General features: G+C 35.6%; 2 protein-coding genes across 4 annotated transcripts in view; both read left to right on the forward strand.

Annotated features, from left to right (window-relative positions):
• The first annotated feature begins 717 nt into the window (after positions 1–717).
• On the forward strand, positions 718–6,576 carry LOC148957620 (uncharacterized). Its single transcript, XM_089115094.1, has 5 exons — positions 718–1,284; positions 2,555–2,888; positions 4,055–4,260; positions 4,473–4,649; positions 5,592–6,576. Exons 1-5 carry the CDS (start codon positions 1,209–1,211, stop codon positions 5,885–5,887), a joined length of 1,089 nt encoding a protein of 362 aa, XP_088971220.1. The 5' UTR covers positions 718–1,208; the 3' UTR covers positions 5,888–6,576.
• A 2,019-nt stretch (positions 6,577–8,595) lies between these two features.
• The window catches only part of LOC148957621 (alpha-1A adrenergic receptor-like), a 49,217-nt gene continuing 42,189 nt past the window's right edge, over positions 8,596–15,623 (forward strand). The window contains exon 1 of one of the 3 annotated variants that reach the window (XM_065200182.2): positions 8,596–8,902. The gene's annotated coding sequence lies outside the window, so the exon portion shown is untranslated. Of the gene's footprint in view, positions 8,903–13,812; positions 15,197–15,623 lie in introns of those variants that run through there. The other 2 variants (XM_065200181.2, XM_065200178.2) reach the window with 2 other exon arrangements.

A 15,623-nucleotide genomic window follows, 5' to 3' on the forward strand; every position in this document is an offset into this window, starting at 1 on the left:
AATGCTATAATTTTTTAGCAAACAAACTTTTTCACAATGTCAAGCTAAAGAAAATTTTCTTTCCAGGGACTTAAATCAAAACCGTGACTTCGTTTGTTTATTTAAGTTAACATCGTAAATGATTGGAATTAATTCTGCGGCAGGGGTTTTGTTTCAGTAAAAAAAATTATCCTACCACATGGAGTTATTTTCCAAGGCAAATTTCCAAGGCAAATTTAATTGAGAGCAAGGCAAAGGATATGCAATACAGTAAATGATCTAAAATGTAGCCGATAATATAAAGTGACAATTGCCGATAGCAACTGAGTAGCAAATGCTTTATTTACTAACAATACTTCCGGGTGTAAGTAATCATGCTTGCCCGGCTTACTTGCATGGTTCAAAAACTCGCAATCACAAGATTGGCCCATTGGCTTCCACGATTGGGTAATTCAACCCCATTGATGAAAAAGCAAAAATATTTAACTGTTTTATCCGGAACTCGAAGGAATGTTTGAGCAGCCAAGAATTATATGTATCAGTACCAGCAGACCTTTCTCTTTGCTCAGTATTTTTGAACCGGTTAGGTGATGCGTGAACGATTAGCGACGCCCCGGTTGTTATTTGAGCCCAAATGTTAAGCAGGTCCGGGGCCACTCAACCAGGTGATTGTGCAGTGAAGTATGAAAACTTGCATTCAGTTGACAGCTTAAATAATATCCAACTTTGCTGTGAAGATTATTTTGCAGATTTGCAAATTACTTCTTTGCGGCTGTATACGTGAAGAAAGAGAAACTTAAAAGTGGATTTTAAGTCAGTCATTGCAAGGGTCAAGGTGGATGAACAGCCAAAAAATCAGCTTCAAAAGTGGTTCTGACATCATCAAAAGAGAGGCCTTTCCACCAATCAAAGGTCGCACCCAGGGTTCGCATGAATAGCTGCAAATGCCAATTGATAGTTAATAATGCAGGTCTTTTGAATGTCGCCATACGCCAAATCCTGAATCTTTTACAATAGAATATTTGTACCGACCGTAATACCTCGCTTTAGTTTTAGTTTAGAATATGGATTGCTTGTAGCTCGCACTGCACCAATGCACCTGAGTCTGCTAGTGGAAATATAGCACAACGGACAAATATACATGATGCAACGAATCTGAATCAACAGCACCTAGGTTTATGGAAAATTGGATAGAAATTGCACTCATAGCATATAAGACTTAGCATATTATGCCTAGATCGTTTTTACTGAAACAATACTTTAGAAGAAAATACTACTGGTTGATTGATGATACCTATGATGAAGGTAAGCATGCGTCTTAACACTATTCTTTCCATATTTGTCCTCGATCCATATTAAGTTTGCAGCTTATTTTAACGATGTGCCGCAGCTAAAAAGGCAGCTTCTAAAATGCAAAGCTATTTTCTGATTTTTTTGGGAGTATCCTTCATTATTTTTTGCACATTATAGACCTTTCACGGCACTTTCACGGATGCTTACCCCACTGAAAGGCAACTTCCGTTCCCCTTGGTTTTTGCTTATTTTACTCCGAATGCAATAGCTCTTAATTTCACTTGCCATATTGCACTCCTTTTTGTCTCTCTGCTATCACGATAAATGCATGTAATCTCAAAAGTACTGCTAATTGAAATATTAGCTAGCAGACTAGACTTGGATTGGAAACCGAGCCAATCCTATTTCAAAGAAGATTGCAAGTTAAAATTTCATACAACATTAACATACTGATATCTGTTTCCAAGAAAGAACTCCTCGAATATAAATCTCAAGTTTGCGCCTCATTGTTTTCAAATTGTTTTTACTTCCGCAATGGCATTTTAGGCCAAAATTTCTATGCATCATCAACATTATTTCTCAGCCATTGAAAAGATCTAGAACAGTGAAAGGTTTAGCATTGCATTCCATTTAACTTCAATGACATATTTGCTGTGAATAATGATGAAACGAACCAGTGAGCAAAGACCAGTGGACCTAGTCTAACGTTAAATGCTTACTTTGCAACTGTTGCAGTCTCCAAAATAACTACATTTAAATGCGCTCTTAATTCTTTATCTTCACAAAGCACATCGTATCATCAATTCACAGCTCAGTTTGTTGCTACGAGGAAAGTTCCATCGCTTTTGTTGATAAAGACTATCGTAGTGTCCCAATTCAGCTGCTGTCTGTAAAATGAACTGAGCAATAAGATAAATAGAATTTACAAAGCTTTCAGAATTGCAAAACAATGTTTTTAGTTTTTAAAGATTATCAGAAATTTTAAATTCGGTCGAGATTTACAAAGCAGAATCATAGGCCTTAATATCTGAGGTGTTCCGATCAGCTAAATCTACCGAAGGGAAGGTGAAAACAACTTTCCTTATAGAGCTAGGACTACGATTAGAAGCAGAGAGAGCGCTTGGTGTCAAAGACCAATCGATTCCCAACTACTTTTTTAGACCTTTCTTAATTCATTATCATAGCACCTGGATTTGAATTTGATTGCAATTTACGGCTTGATAGAGAGTGTTGAAATTTGAGTTCTCAAATTATGCTAGCTTATCTTTTCGCACTTTTTTAGACGAAGAAAGCGAAGCAGATAGTGTCATTTCAAATTTTGCTTATGGAAGTCGAGACATAGGTCCGTTTACAAGCGCATCACCTCATCCTGCAGTAGAAAATTATAATTGGAACTATGAAGATGAGAAATCGTATTGGTTTGAATTAAATGGCCAGACGGATAAAGAACGCATTGATAGCGGAACCAAGCATGGCTTTGAACAAGGTGGAAGGGAACCAATTGCAGGTTCTACAACCAAACAGCTTCCAAACAAAAGTGATTCCGCTCCAGAGTTGCAAACATCAGATAACTTATCGCAAAGCAATTTAGATGAAAAGTTAAACCAAATGTTGCAGTAAGTGACCGCCCTATCAAGTGTTCATTTCTTTTTTCAAAGTCAAATTGTTATTGGTTTTTAGCAATATTATCCTAATAAATAGATGTAATAATATATTATATGGTTTTTCAAAATTTCTAGATGGAACGGCGATCGAAGAACGACGGCAATGTTTCTTTGCTGTAAGCCCTCGTATTGTTTACAGTACTAGGGGAGTCCTTCAATTCATTCAAATTATTGTGTTTTTTCTACCCAAAAGAGTTCCGTTATTTATGACTTCACATGCCAATGTGATTCTAGTTACGTAGGACGCACAACCCAAAGATTGGAGGATAGAATAAAACAGCATTACTCTACAACATTAAAAGCAGAACTTTCCCCCAAGAGCCTCCTCGGTCTTGCAGGTAAAAAAACTACAAAAACATGTGATTCTGCCAGTGGGCGGCATTTGCTAGAAAACCCAGTTTTTGCCAAGACTATATTGACGACATGTTTCAGATTATTGACTCGGTCGCTGTTTCATGCAGACACTGTGCAGACGACACTGATTGGGCAACCTTAACAGTCAAGTGCCCACGTTTCTGATTGGCCCATCTTGATCCACAACTGAATACATTCCTAACTTTGAGTTGTTTATCTTTGTTCTGACGTTTTATACTCTGAAGAGTGTCAGACAAAAAGCTTTTAGCATGTACTAAAATGATTGCGTTTTTCAAAGCCATTTTAAACTTTGTTCCACTAAAGAATTAATCATAATAAGTATATATAATCCAGACTGTGCAGAAAACACCGCACGTGTCTGCTGCATGGTACAATAACTGCAGCAAATTATTGAAATACTTTGATTTATTAACTATATCCACTCAAAGAAAAGCTAACCTGAATATTTCTTAGTATTGCAGGTAACATTGCTATTTAGTTTGTTTTTTATCAGAAAAATACGTTCCATGTTATTTTAGGTTGCTGCCACAAGGCCTAAAAAGTACGCTAGTTAACAATAGTTTTGCAGTTTTGCAGTTAACAATATCATTACAATCTTTGTAAACTGATTTTTAAGATAAATGCATGTATCGCAGATAGGTAATAGCTTAGAGCTCTATGGTCTTAACATCTTTATATGCAAAAGTCAAGAAACTTGAGTTATCGAAGAGATTATAATAACATTCCAAATTTATTTTTTGCAGGGAAAATCCAGACATTGTAAAAAGGAACATAAAGCAGTTTTTAGAGAATAATAGAATACTTTTGACGGAAATTTCTGTTGAAATTGGCATCAAAGAAGAAAATCTGAAGTCGTACATCGATGGCAACGAGCCATTTACAAAAGAACAGAGAGAAGAGTTTTATAAATGGTATCTTATGAAAATTCTTAGGCCACCAAGTGGATTAGGTGAGAATCTAGTTTCAATAAAACATTTCCTATCTTTTTATTGCCCGAATGATGTCTTACTATTAGTCAAATTCAATTGCATATATTTTCCTTCTGACCTCTGCTCTTAATGTTGGTTTCAGTCTTCTAAACTCTATGATGATTCACACCGAATTAAGGCCCTTAGAGTTTCTTTCGCCGTGGTTTCAAATACATCTATACCTTGTTTGCAGATGAAAAGAGCTATACATGTTACAAATGCGGAAAGATTTTTGCTTATGAAAGCTATCTTGAGAGGCATATTAAATATGTGTGTCCAGATAATACTGGCAGAACGTGGAAGTGCTCTTACTGTGGAAAAGCATTTCAGTATCCATGCTACTTGAAACGTCATATCAGATCCCACACAGGTAAATATGGCACATCATATATCTGTTTTTCTCCATATATCAGTCTATAATCTTCTTATCCTATTTGCTCATTATCAATTATTAATGTCTTTGGTCGAGAATTTCGTACTTGTTCGTGCGGAATAACCTGATTTTACACTCAATTTCTGATAACCTTTTCTACTATTTTCCTTTGTTATCGGAATAACGATGGGCTATCAAGCACGTCTTGATGTCATTTCAAAGTGAAAAAGATAGTACCCGGTGAATTTTTATCTGTCTAATTGTATACCGGGAAAGTTCGCAAGTTTTATAAAATTTGAAGCGAGCTTTAGCATGTTATTGTAGAGTATATAAAAAATTTGGAAGTTAGCAGGGAAGAAAGTGACTGAAGGACGGGCTTGTAAAGTCTACAGCTAAAATTGCGGTTTTGAACTGTTTTTCTGACCGTTACTTAAAGAGCAAAATAATTGACAGCGTTTATATCTTAAACATAAAACTATCTTGAATACAGTAATAATTCTGACCGTTACATAAATTTTCCCGCCAATTATTTTGTCCGTTTGAAATTTTGGAGCGACTTTCGTCAAAAAGGAAGGATTTTTTTCATTTAAAGTTTGCTTCAAGCATGAAAATACCAATATTCCCAACGACTGTTGTTCCTTTTTTGCACCACAGCAAGGCAAGGGGCACTTCAACTAACAATTATAAACTCTGTGGGTTGATATGGTAATGGAAGAAAATACCCTCTTTGCATTAAAACAAGATCTGTAACTTCGACATATATTTGACGTGCTCGCATGCTTGTTTATTCTAATTTCTCCTTTTAACCCCTGTGTTCATTACATACGTCGTTACTACAACAGTGGACATGAATATTTAAAAACATTTAGTTGGCTATTTTACTTAAACTTGTTTTTAAAAGCATCACAACGATAAAGCGTTTATTTGATCTTTTTTCAGGTGAATCGCCTTACAAATGCGACCAGTGTGATCGGGCGTTCGTTCGGTCAACAGACCTTCAACGGCACATAAGGAACCATACTGGTGAAAAGCCGTACAAGTGCTCAGAATGTGAACGTGCCTTTGCTAGATCAACAGACCTAAAACGGCACATGCGCACTCATACTGGCGAGAAGCCTTACAAATGCTGGCAATGCGGAAAGACCTTTTCACAGTCTGGCAGTCTTCAAACACATCTCCATACCCACAACAAAGAGAGCAATGGCGGAAGAAAACTGGCTAAAGGCTCTAAATGAGATTTGATCAGCATCTGCATAGCAATAAGCAGCAATTCGTACCATCTTGCAAAAGAAATCCTTTAAGAGCATCAGTTTTCTGCTTTGTTTTCTACTGATAACAACATTCTTCAAAGAAGTTGGTAGGAAGAACTGGCAATGAACTGTCACCGCAAGATTCAGATATGTTTTTCCCACTATATTTAGTTTAACCATCATGATGGTTCAGTGTTACATTGTTTTTAGTGTCAATAAACGTTAAATATACGTTTCGTATCGTAATACAAATTTATACAATGTTTTTTATAATCAAAGTCTAGATATGATATATTTGCTTATAGTTTCAGGGTGTAGGTTATTGCGTATTAGAATGATACTGCTAGAGTATTATTACTTTTGCAGCTATTTGCTTCGAAGTAAATCCTGAATAATCCATCTGTCACAAAGCCACTTTTGCCATGCTTGTATCATGAAAAAGGAATATAGTTGCAGATTTTCGCTTTTTTAAATAGTTTGATATAGTTAGTTATCATGAATTTTAAGACATTGTAGTTCAAAAAAGAAATCCAATTTTTTTGCTTAAAATGTAAATGTGTAAATATGTTTTATTTTGGATTATGGAATGATAGCTATTTTGTTCCAAAAATTTTTCATCCTTAATCTTTCATATTGTGAATTGTACAGTTTTAAATGAAAATATTTTGTACGAAGAGCTCTTTTCCCTTGTGCTCCTTATCTGTTGTTGCTAAAATCTTTGACCCGATGAAGCAAAAACTTGCTGTTGTTAGAGTGTTTGTAGATTTGTAACGGTATAGAGGAAAACTTCAATTCATTTTCTTGTGTTTTTCATTTGTACATAACGACGTACTAATCGCAATTGTATTTACAAGCACACCTCAAATATAATCCCTTAATAAGCGAAACAATATGCAAAACAATAAGAAGCGCTCGTAGAAAAGTAGTCTGGTACTAGCCCGTTCAATTTTTCTCTTCTTTCCTTAATGTGATCTTCATGACTAAAGATGCAATTCAAAGCAACAGATCTTGGCAAGAAGGCAGTGTCTGTTGATCAACAAACGATTTCAACAGTTTCTTCAGTTGTCTATATTCCGCTTACCGTAAATCCTCGAATCCACTTACCGTAAATCCTCTTATTTATTTTCGATGAGGGCTTATTCAAAGGGGGTAGACATTAAAAAGACATTATTAAAAGATTTTGTCTACATTAGCAGAAATATATTTATGAGCATTTAGTCAATTTTTACCAAAAGAATGAATTTTTGAGGTAATTCGATAAAACGCCAAAGTCAACCTCAGATGGCAAAAATCATCAAATTTGAGGGGGCCAATTTTAGGATTTACAGAAGCAGTGGGGTTTTTTTCGAAGGGGGGGGGGGCAATTCGAGGATTTTCGGTATCTAAAGTTGTTTGAAGCTCATTCTGACACTATTCATTATTCCATTCATAACTAACCCTGTCATTTCAAAGCATTAGAGCCTTCCCGTGCAGCCCTCTCGTTCATTTTCTTCAAAGGTTTTGAGTTTACTATGTGTGCTCAGGCATGTCTGGCCCATTCAGGCCATGTACGGCACAGAGTAACGAGCATTTGGCTCGACCCAGTGAATTGCGAACCGTTATTGCGTCAATCAATAATGCTAATAATGATTTTGATGCAGATATTTTCTGATCCTACAGACTAGGTCTGGACTAATATATCCTTTAAGCTAATCCTAAGCTTAACACAATGTCTTAGACTCTGTTATCAAACTTCGTTGCAAGAGGTTTGATGATCTAGGCAAACGTACTCAGAGTCTGGTACAGTGTTGCCACCTCGCAGATACGTCGCAGGCCTCTTTGCTTAATATGCGACAGTCTTTGCTTACAACATTCTGCAGGCAATCTTCCCTTGCTATTGCTAGCTAAGCCTTAGTCTTTCGAAATCGTTTTTCTCCTTGAAAATAAGATGTCTTGCTTTTATATGTGTTTTATGCAGTGAACAAAATTCTAAAAGATTACACGAAGAAGTTACTCTGAGTTAAAAGAAACTTCAACTTACTGAGCATGCGTAAAGCAAACAGTGTTTGACGAAGTGGCTAAAAGAATGCAACATTGTTTGCCAAACATAAAAACAAAGAAAACGTAGGGCTGACGAAAATCGACTTTCATGAAACGGGAGATAGTGGACAAACAACTTTTATATTATTTCCGAATCTATGTTAGATGTTGTTTCAAGTACAAGATTGATTCGTTTAGCCAGAGCTTTACATAAACTTTTCATTCATTTAGTAATTTTGTACTTTATTTTTATTTCAAAAATTCCTGGACACCTGAATTCTCTGAAGATATTCTCCGAAAATAATCAGATCTAAATTGAGGCTTATAAAAGAGAAACTTGTTATCAAATGTGATTTAATTCTTCGAATTTCACTTGGTTTTCAAATACTTTTGTCAATATTGGTTTAGGCTCATCCTTACCAAGTTAAGTTTTCTTGCATTTAGTGTAATGCAATTCCAAGAATTAATCCTATGTGATCAAATATGCTCTGTTTTGATTTTCAAGGTCGGTTTGACACAAGAAAACAATTCTCTCCACTAGGTGATAATTAAACCCAATATGTCGCTAATTCAATTTCCATTCAATTTCCAATACCGCACTTTCTTACCTCTACAATGCACATAAAAGCAGATTTGCGGGCTTTTCTATAAACAAACATGCAAAAATGCAGGGCTGCCTTGTTCCCGCTCAAATCACATGTTTCCATAGATTATCATTTAGTTGCAATAGATCCAGCGGTATAATTCCATATTGACTAACCAAAGTTCAGGAATGCGTAAATTTTTCATTTAAAACAGGCAGTTCTTTTTTAAAGCATGCACAGGCATTAAATATCATTAATTGCGCAGGTGAATTCATTGTTTGGCGGAGACCGTCATTTGAAAGCGTTGGATAACTCTTTGCAGCATTCGATTTTTACGACAGCTATTCAAAGGTTGATGGTATCGAAGACTATGTTGTCTGGCCTTGCTTTAAAACAGGTTAGATCTGTACAATTTTTTTTGCCAGCTTACATATAATATTGCTGTTTTTGAACTGCTTTCTAAAGCTGCCGGGGCGTCTTTTTCACTTTTCAGATAAGGTAAGATGTTATCGAGTTTATCGTGCCTATTTTCTATAATGTTTATCCCTATCATTGATGTTTTTGGTAGTAATTTCTTGCGTGTTCTTAAATAAATATGTTCCTTATTTTTCCATTGAGAAAAGTTGTTTGAAAAATGCTCAATTAATTAATCATTAGATATTCTCCAGTACTTTATCATTCTTAATCTCAGCTTTCACGGTCTGTCAAAATATTTCCTGCTAAATTTTCCTGCTTTCACAACACTTGAATAGACGACTTTAGGTTACGGTAAACGTTTTTGACACGATATTCCGTTTTCTCTCCCTAAAAGCAAAACTATTAACGAAATCTCATTAAACTATACATCATTCGATGCACAATAATATGGCGGTTTCAACCATATCAAAATAATTGGCAAAGATTGTAAATTGATACTTTCTAGGCAGACTGTTTGTTTAAATGAGTGTACCACCTTCAAAAGCCATTTTGTACCCTTGCGTTTGAGGTAACAAAATCTGACTTATATAAGCAGATAGCTCAGATCCTTAGCTACCAAATTGTGTCTCAGATTTTTCAACTTCCTCCTCCCCTTGAAACTATACTCTGTCAAAAATTGGCAAAGAGATTTGCTTCCCTCTCATAGCTGTATTTGGTTATAAAAGACGGACCAGAGCAAAAACAAAAGGTTTGAGACATACTTTGCTTACCCGACATCTGTACTGGCCGTGTGCAAAGTTTTGAGCCATTCGATTGGTTACTTGGGTACATAATAGCTTTCTCGTACCTGGATGTAGAAGAATTGTAAGTCCACAGTGTTATCCGGGTCAAGTCACTTGAAGCTTTAAGATCAATAAGACTGTTTAAATAAACACGGCCGTACACTGGATACATGGATGTACCAAGCGATATTATGAAAGAGACATGCGACCACAACCGCAAAGCAACGATAATCGGCTTAACAGATCAAGAGATTTTCAGGCCTCAACTAAAAGTTCTGATAAAGAAATTTTGAAAACCTTCGCTTACACGGGATTTTTTCTATTTTCAAAATTTCTGTTAGTTTCAAATTTGGTATCATTGTATGCCTTGGAAGTTCGGCTACTTGAATGAGAAAAAAACGAAACAAGGATGTTTTCATCCAGATAACGTTTATCGTAACCTTAAATCATATAAAGAGTACTGATAGACCATCAAAAGAGCATGTGCAATGTACTGGGTGGAATTCAAAAGCATAAAAAAGAAGTTACTTTGAAGATATTGCAAATCTAATCTGAATACAGTTCGAGCTCATACGACGTATTGCCTATGCAATCACAGCATTGACTATAACCATAGTGATTTAAACACAGCTAGGCAAATGGACACCTTCAGAGTGTTTGCTGAATTTTAGGCTAGCTATGTACTGAACTCTGTGGCATTTTTCACTACAAGCTGCTTAAAGACCAAAGCCCAGTTAAAATGCTCTTAACCAAAATTTCATTAAACATCACACTACATCAATGTTCATTGAAATATTTGGTACGTTATAACACCCTATTCGGTGACGTCTGAATGACTTCGTGGCTTGACATAGCATTTTGTGGTGCATCTTCTGCCTGTATCAACAAATCATTTTCTATTCTAGCAGTAGATTTAAGAAATCCAGGCATTCCTGGCCAATTCAAAGTCATTGCAAGCATATTTCGTCCTTCAAGCATTCCTCTATGCTTTTTCTTGTATCTTAAATATTATGCTAAGTTCAAGCTTCATGCATGTAAACAGTTGGTATATTTAACTGCAAAGCTAGCAACAAAATCACAAAATGTCATGACTGAGGAGGATCAAGTGACAACCTGCTCAGTTCTCGGTCAATAAACATGGTTACATAGTTAATTGAAAACATTATTTGAGGATTTAGAAGATAGCATTTATCAACGAAGGTTCCATTGAAAGACAAAGAAATGTTGTAAGAAATAGGAATAATGAAATCAAGATGAACTTCATGTAAATATAGCAGAAATTACCATATCGTATATGCAAAAGCATACTTGAGGAAGTTTTTTAAACCTAGGAAAAGCTGTTAAACTCAGCTAAATCCATCAGCACATGCATTCGATGGCATTTTGAATGTACAGCATGTAACATAAAATCAAAAGTCTATAGGCTTCATATCGTTATACGTAAGTCTACTGCACGACATTTATCAAAGCGTATATAAGCACAGGGATTGTTATTCAAATCTTTACAACCTTTGAAACTGTTTATGATTCTTATCGTGCAAAGCTTCAATACTACGTAGAACAACATTGCAGCACTAAAATCTTCTCAGCAGTCATAATAATTAACTGTCCTAAAGTTTTGCCATGTGAACAGTGCTTGTCTCCATCAAACAATAACCAAATATATGTTTTGATCCCCAACCGATCCTGTTTTTCACTATCTAGTAGATATTTCTTGTGAGAAAAGCTTTCATCACAACAAACTATGCAACCATATAATGTTTTTAAAATTAAGACTTTCTGACTGAGTTTCGGTTTAAACCACGAGATCTCGTTAACCGGTTTGTGCTGTGCTGTTGCCTAAGTAATTTTTATTGTCGACTGCCGCATGCATCGATGTACAACACGCTGGACACAGATCAGTGTTAGCGAATATATGCGACTTAAGCATTTTATTTCTTGAAATTGAAGCATAATAATTTCGCTAACACTAGCTAAAGTTTGTTTAAACAACTAGTTTGGGCATACACTTTTCTTTAACAGGGCTCATTGACGACGCAGATTCGGACAGATCTTGGCAACCTCAGTCTTTTCTGGTTTCAAAAGTTTGTTACAAACAACATGAGCATACGATGATTTTCTATTTGTCATGCAGATATTGCTTTCGTAACTACTTTGCAGCTCTGAGACAGCTTGTAGGAACAACAGAGGAGCGTTAAAGTAATTCAGGTACGGACCAATATTTAGAAGGGGGCGATGATTACTTTTCTGAAAACGAATTTTGTAGCAATGCTCACTATTTGATTAAGAAAATTGCGCAATAATATCTTCATTAAGAGCACAATTCATCTTAAGATCTGCTCATTTCTCTTACCTACCCTCAGTTTCAGAGAAACTATAATGTTTGTGGACGTTAGGTGTTGCTTCTGCAGCTGTCTCAGAGCTGCAAAGTAGTTCTGAGACAGTTCTGAGTATACCGATGCTGCTTTAAAAGATTATCTATAGCAACATGTGATCATTTGCGTCAGAAACATGGACATATATAACTTAAAAAAGGTAGCGATTATTTATGTTATGGAGCTGTATTGTGATATTCACTACCTGAAAGGAAGAATATTTTTCTTAACAGTTTACAGAAATCTTCTTAAGCTGTTACTTCATTGTCAAGTGCACCGGCCAATGCATCATTAAGGTGGTAGTTATGGATACAGTTAAGGTAGTAGACAAAGAGATAAAGCAACTGACGTGGGAGATTAGGTTCAAGAAAACATATTTACTCTAGTCTTCAACTTCCCAGTGGGAAGAGTCCAAAGAGCTCTAGTGAGGCAGCGAAAATTCACACCAAAATCTTTTAGATATTTTTTTAAGTAAACACAGCAGAGATAATGAAAACTAAGACATATGCAGGTCACAAAGCAAAAGGTTTTCTTTAAATTTTTAAAATCCAACTGCAAAAGAAATGTCATTTTTAGAACATGTGCATGTGAACTGATGAAACATTAAAATTTTATGTTTTTCAATCTTTTTTGTATTGAGATTCAATCCTGTCTGTTAGTAACTTGATTGATATAGGTTTGCATACAATCACTTTAGCTAGCTTTCAACTGAGCTTCAAGCTTAGGCCAAAGTCTGACGTTGCTCTTCTCATGCGCCCAATCTAATAGACGAAGTATGCGCATGACAAAAGAGACGTTTGACATTATGTAAACATAACTTTTTGATTCTATTTTTTCCGGAATACGATACATTTTTCCTCGCGCTTAAATCGAAAAAAACTGAAAGTTACCATGCTGGAATGAAATAAGAAAGGAATTTCATCATTTTCAAAAGGCCTCTTTCTAACGCAAAATCAGCCCCATTTTCAAAGATTCCCTACTTTTAACATGGCAAACAACTGGATGACTTGGGAACGGAATAAAAAATTATGTTTCTTCCAGCAAAATCATGGAAGAGCGTTTGTTTTATTTTTTCGTGTTTAGTGTAAACGGAGTATCTTGGAAAATCTCAAAAAAATTTCTTCTTGGTTTACAGACTTAGAAATTGGCTTTGAAAAAAGCAAACATTTAGTAAACTAAAGCTTTTCGTCTGACACTCTTCAGAGTTTAAAACGTTAGAATATATATTTCCTAGCGAAGAGTTTTCGGTCTATTTTCTGACGTTTTAAACTCTGAAGAGTGTCAGACGAAAAGCTTTAGTTTACTAAATGTTTGCTTTTTTCAAAGCCATTTTCAACTTTTGTACCACCAAAAGATTGTTAGACTTAGAAATTTTGGAAAAAGAAAAGAAAGAGTCTCCTCACGTTTGATGACTGAGAGACAAACTCAAATTGTTCCTTAAAAAAACCATAGTCAGCAAAGTATACAGGAGAAGCTCCAAGGAGTAATTTATTGATATTGACTTGAATCTTGAAGCTAGTGTCTCGAATCTCTTTGCAAAAGCGTGAGCCTTGTCAGATTTATAACATGCCACGACTGGGGGGCATGGACTAATGCATTGTCTTTTGATGAAGTGCTGTTGGGTCTCTTTGCAAAAAAGTAAATTGAAAACATTGTACATTGTCTCATGTGTTGATCAGCATGCATCGAGAAAAACTGACCATAATGATGAAAGCAATCATAATGTCTAAGTATAGGTACTGTCTGCTTGTTGGAGTCTTGAAGCTAATTAAAAAACAAATAAGAGAAAGTATTAAGGTTTGTACGGTAAAACTTTGAATATAATTACTACACATCGCTAAAAATACGTTGATAGCTCGGTACACAATTATCCACGAAATCTGCAGGTGATTTAGGCTGAAATATATTTAGCTAGCTAGATTGATCCTAAATCCCAAGTTTTATCAAAGCAGCACCCAGTGACACGAGGTCACTTACAATCTAAGATAAACAACTACCTGTTAACCCAAATGGGAAAGAAAATGAAAGCGAAGGGGCAGCTACAATCAAATTTGGGGGGAAAAGTCCGTGAAACACTTCCCATTAACTTAGAGGAAGCTTGCTCTTTTGAAGATTTGCAAAATTATTTTAAGACGAAACAAGGTCAAGACTACAACTGCTAATTGTCTACCCTTGGTTCTTAAAACTGTATACCTTACAATTTGCATTATTTGCATGAATAATTTATTAGTGTTTTTGCAGTTGTTTTCGTTTGTGATCACATATATTCACAAACAAAAATTTCAAGAAAGTGCTGTTTATGAATTCCCCGATGCCCTTGGTTAGACCTATTATGTCCCTTGTAAGGTTATTCATATTTGTTGTGAAAGAGCATTGCCCCGGTTATTAGGGAGTGCAGGCTTTCGAAATGTTCCAAATTGCACCCTGCTCACTAAATGCTCTACCAGTTATATATTTTTTTAAAATTTTATATTTTCATATTCCTGCTCTGGTCATTCAGAATTTTTAGCCTCCCTGCCTCAACAAACTTCGTTCAAAATAAGTTGCCGCCCTTTAAACGCTCTGCGCCCATTAAACTAATAAAGTTCTTTAAGGTACACAGAAACGTGGGATTTCAGTGTAAAGAAAAGCAATGTCTTGTGTCTGTGAATTGTCTTGTAACCAAGAAACCTCATAGCAAAAAATCTACCTTGGACAACTGTTTTTGTTCATGGCAAGTGTGATGATCATGCCTGATAAATCAAGAGACCATCCATTTGTGGGCAGATTAACTCTCTTGTACACACAATAAGCAGAAAAGCCCGTATGTAGGCTTAGGCAGACTAGCAGATTTTGTACAGGATTCACGCTATCATAACATCGTGAACATGTGCACCAACGGGATTTCAGCGGACAGGTTATAATGACAATGAAAAGATCTGTCGAGTCTAACCTTAAATGCAGATAAGCAAACAAACGACAATTGGTACGCTGTTTGTTTGGTCGTCTTATTTACTTCATACAAATCTCATTGGTGGTATGTTTCGGTGCGTTTAGCAATTTCTCCGCAATGATAGTACTTGCGAAAATTCCAATCTTCATTCAAAGTTTCCTGTTGCCAAAAAGAAGATTCTAGAGGTACTCATAACTTTAGACATATTTTACTTTCACTCCATAGTAAACTCCATTTTATTTTAGCCTCTTATAAGGCTTGTCATTATGTTCTCTCTCGATGATTTTGAGGTATGCTATACTTCTTCAGCTGTTTCGAAACCTTCAAGCTTTATTAAAATTTGCATAAAGTCATTTGAATCACGAGACCACAAACATTGAGAGAAAATTACTGATTCAGAGTTCTTGGCAATCACTATGACCCATTGAAGGAATTATTTTCCTTGATAGAATTCTTATGAGCGTTGCTAACTGAAAAAATCGTTGTTGCCTTTTTGATCAATTAACAGAATTATTGTATACGTAGAAACCTAATCAAAAATTTGGGCGACACCCAGCAACAGCATGTTTTAGGTATTTAGAATATATATGTTAATCATTCTATTACAAAGTC

This window comes from Rhopilema esculentum, chromosome 21, assembly GCF_057945365.1.
Source record: "Rhopilema esculentum isolate cy_ngs chromosome 21, ASM5794536v1, whole genome shotgun sequence".
Lineage (NCBI taxonomy): Eukaryota > Metazoa > Cnidaria > Scyphozoa > Rhizostomeae > Rhizostomatidae > Rhopilema > Rhopilema esculentum.

Bases quoted from the DNA above. Each gene is read 5' to 3' on its own strand.
- LOC148957620 (XM_089115094.1), top strand. From the start codon at position 1,209: ATGCCTAGATCGTTTTTACTGAAACAATACTTTAGAAGAAAATACTAC. The intron at 2,889-4,054 runs GTAAGTGACCGC...TATTTTTTGCAG, and splicing joins AAGTTAAACCAAATGTTGCA to GGAAAATCCAGACATTGTAA. The intron at 4,650-5,591 runs GTAAATATGGCA...ATCTTTTTTCAG, and splicing joins TCATATCAGATCCCACACAG to GTGAATCGCCTTACAAATGC.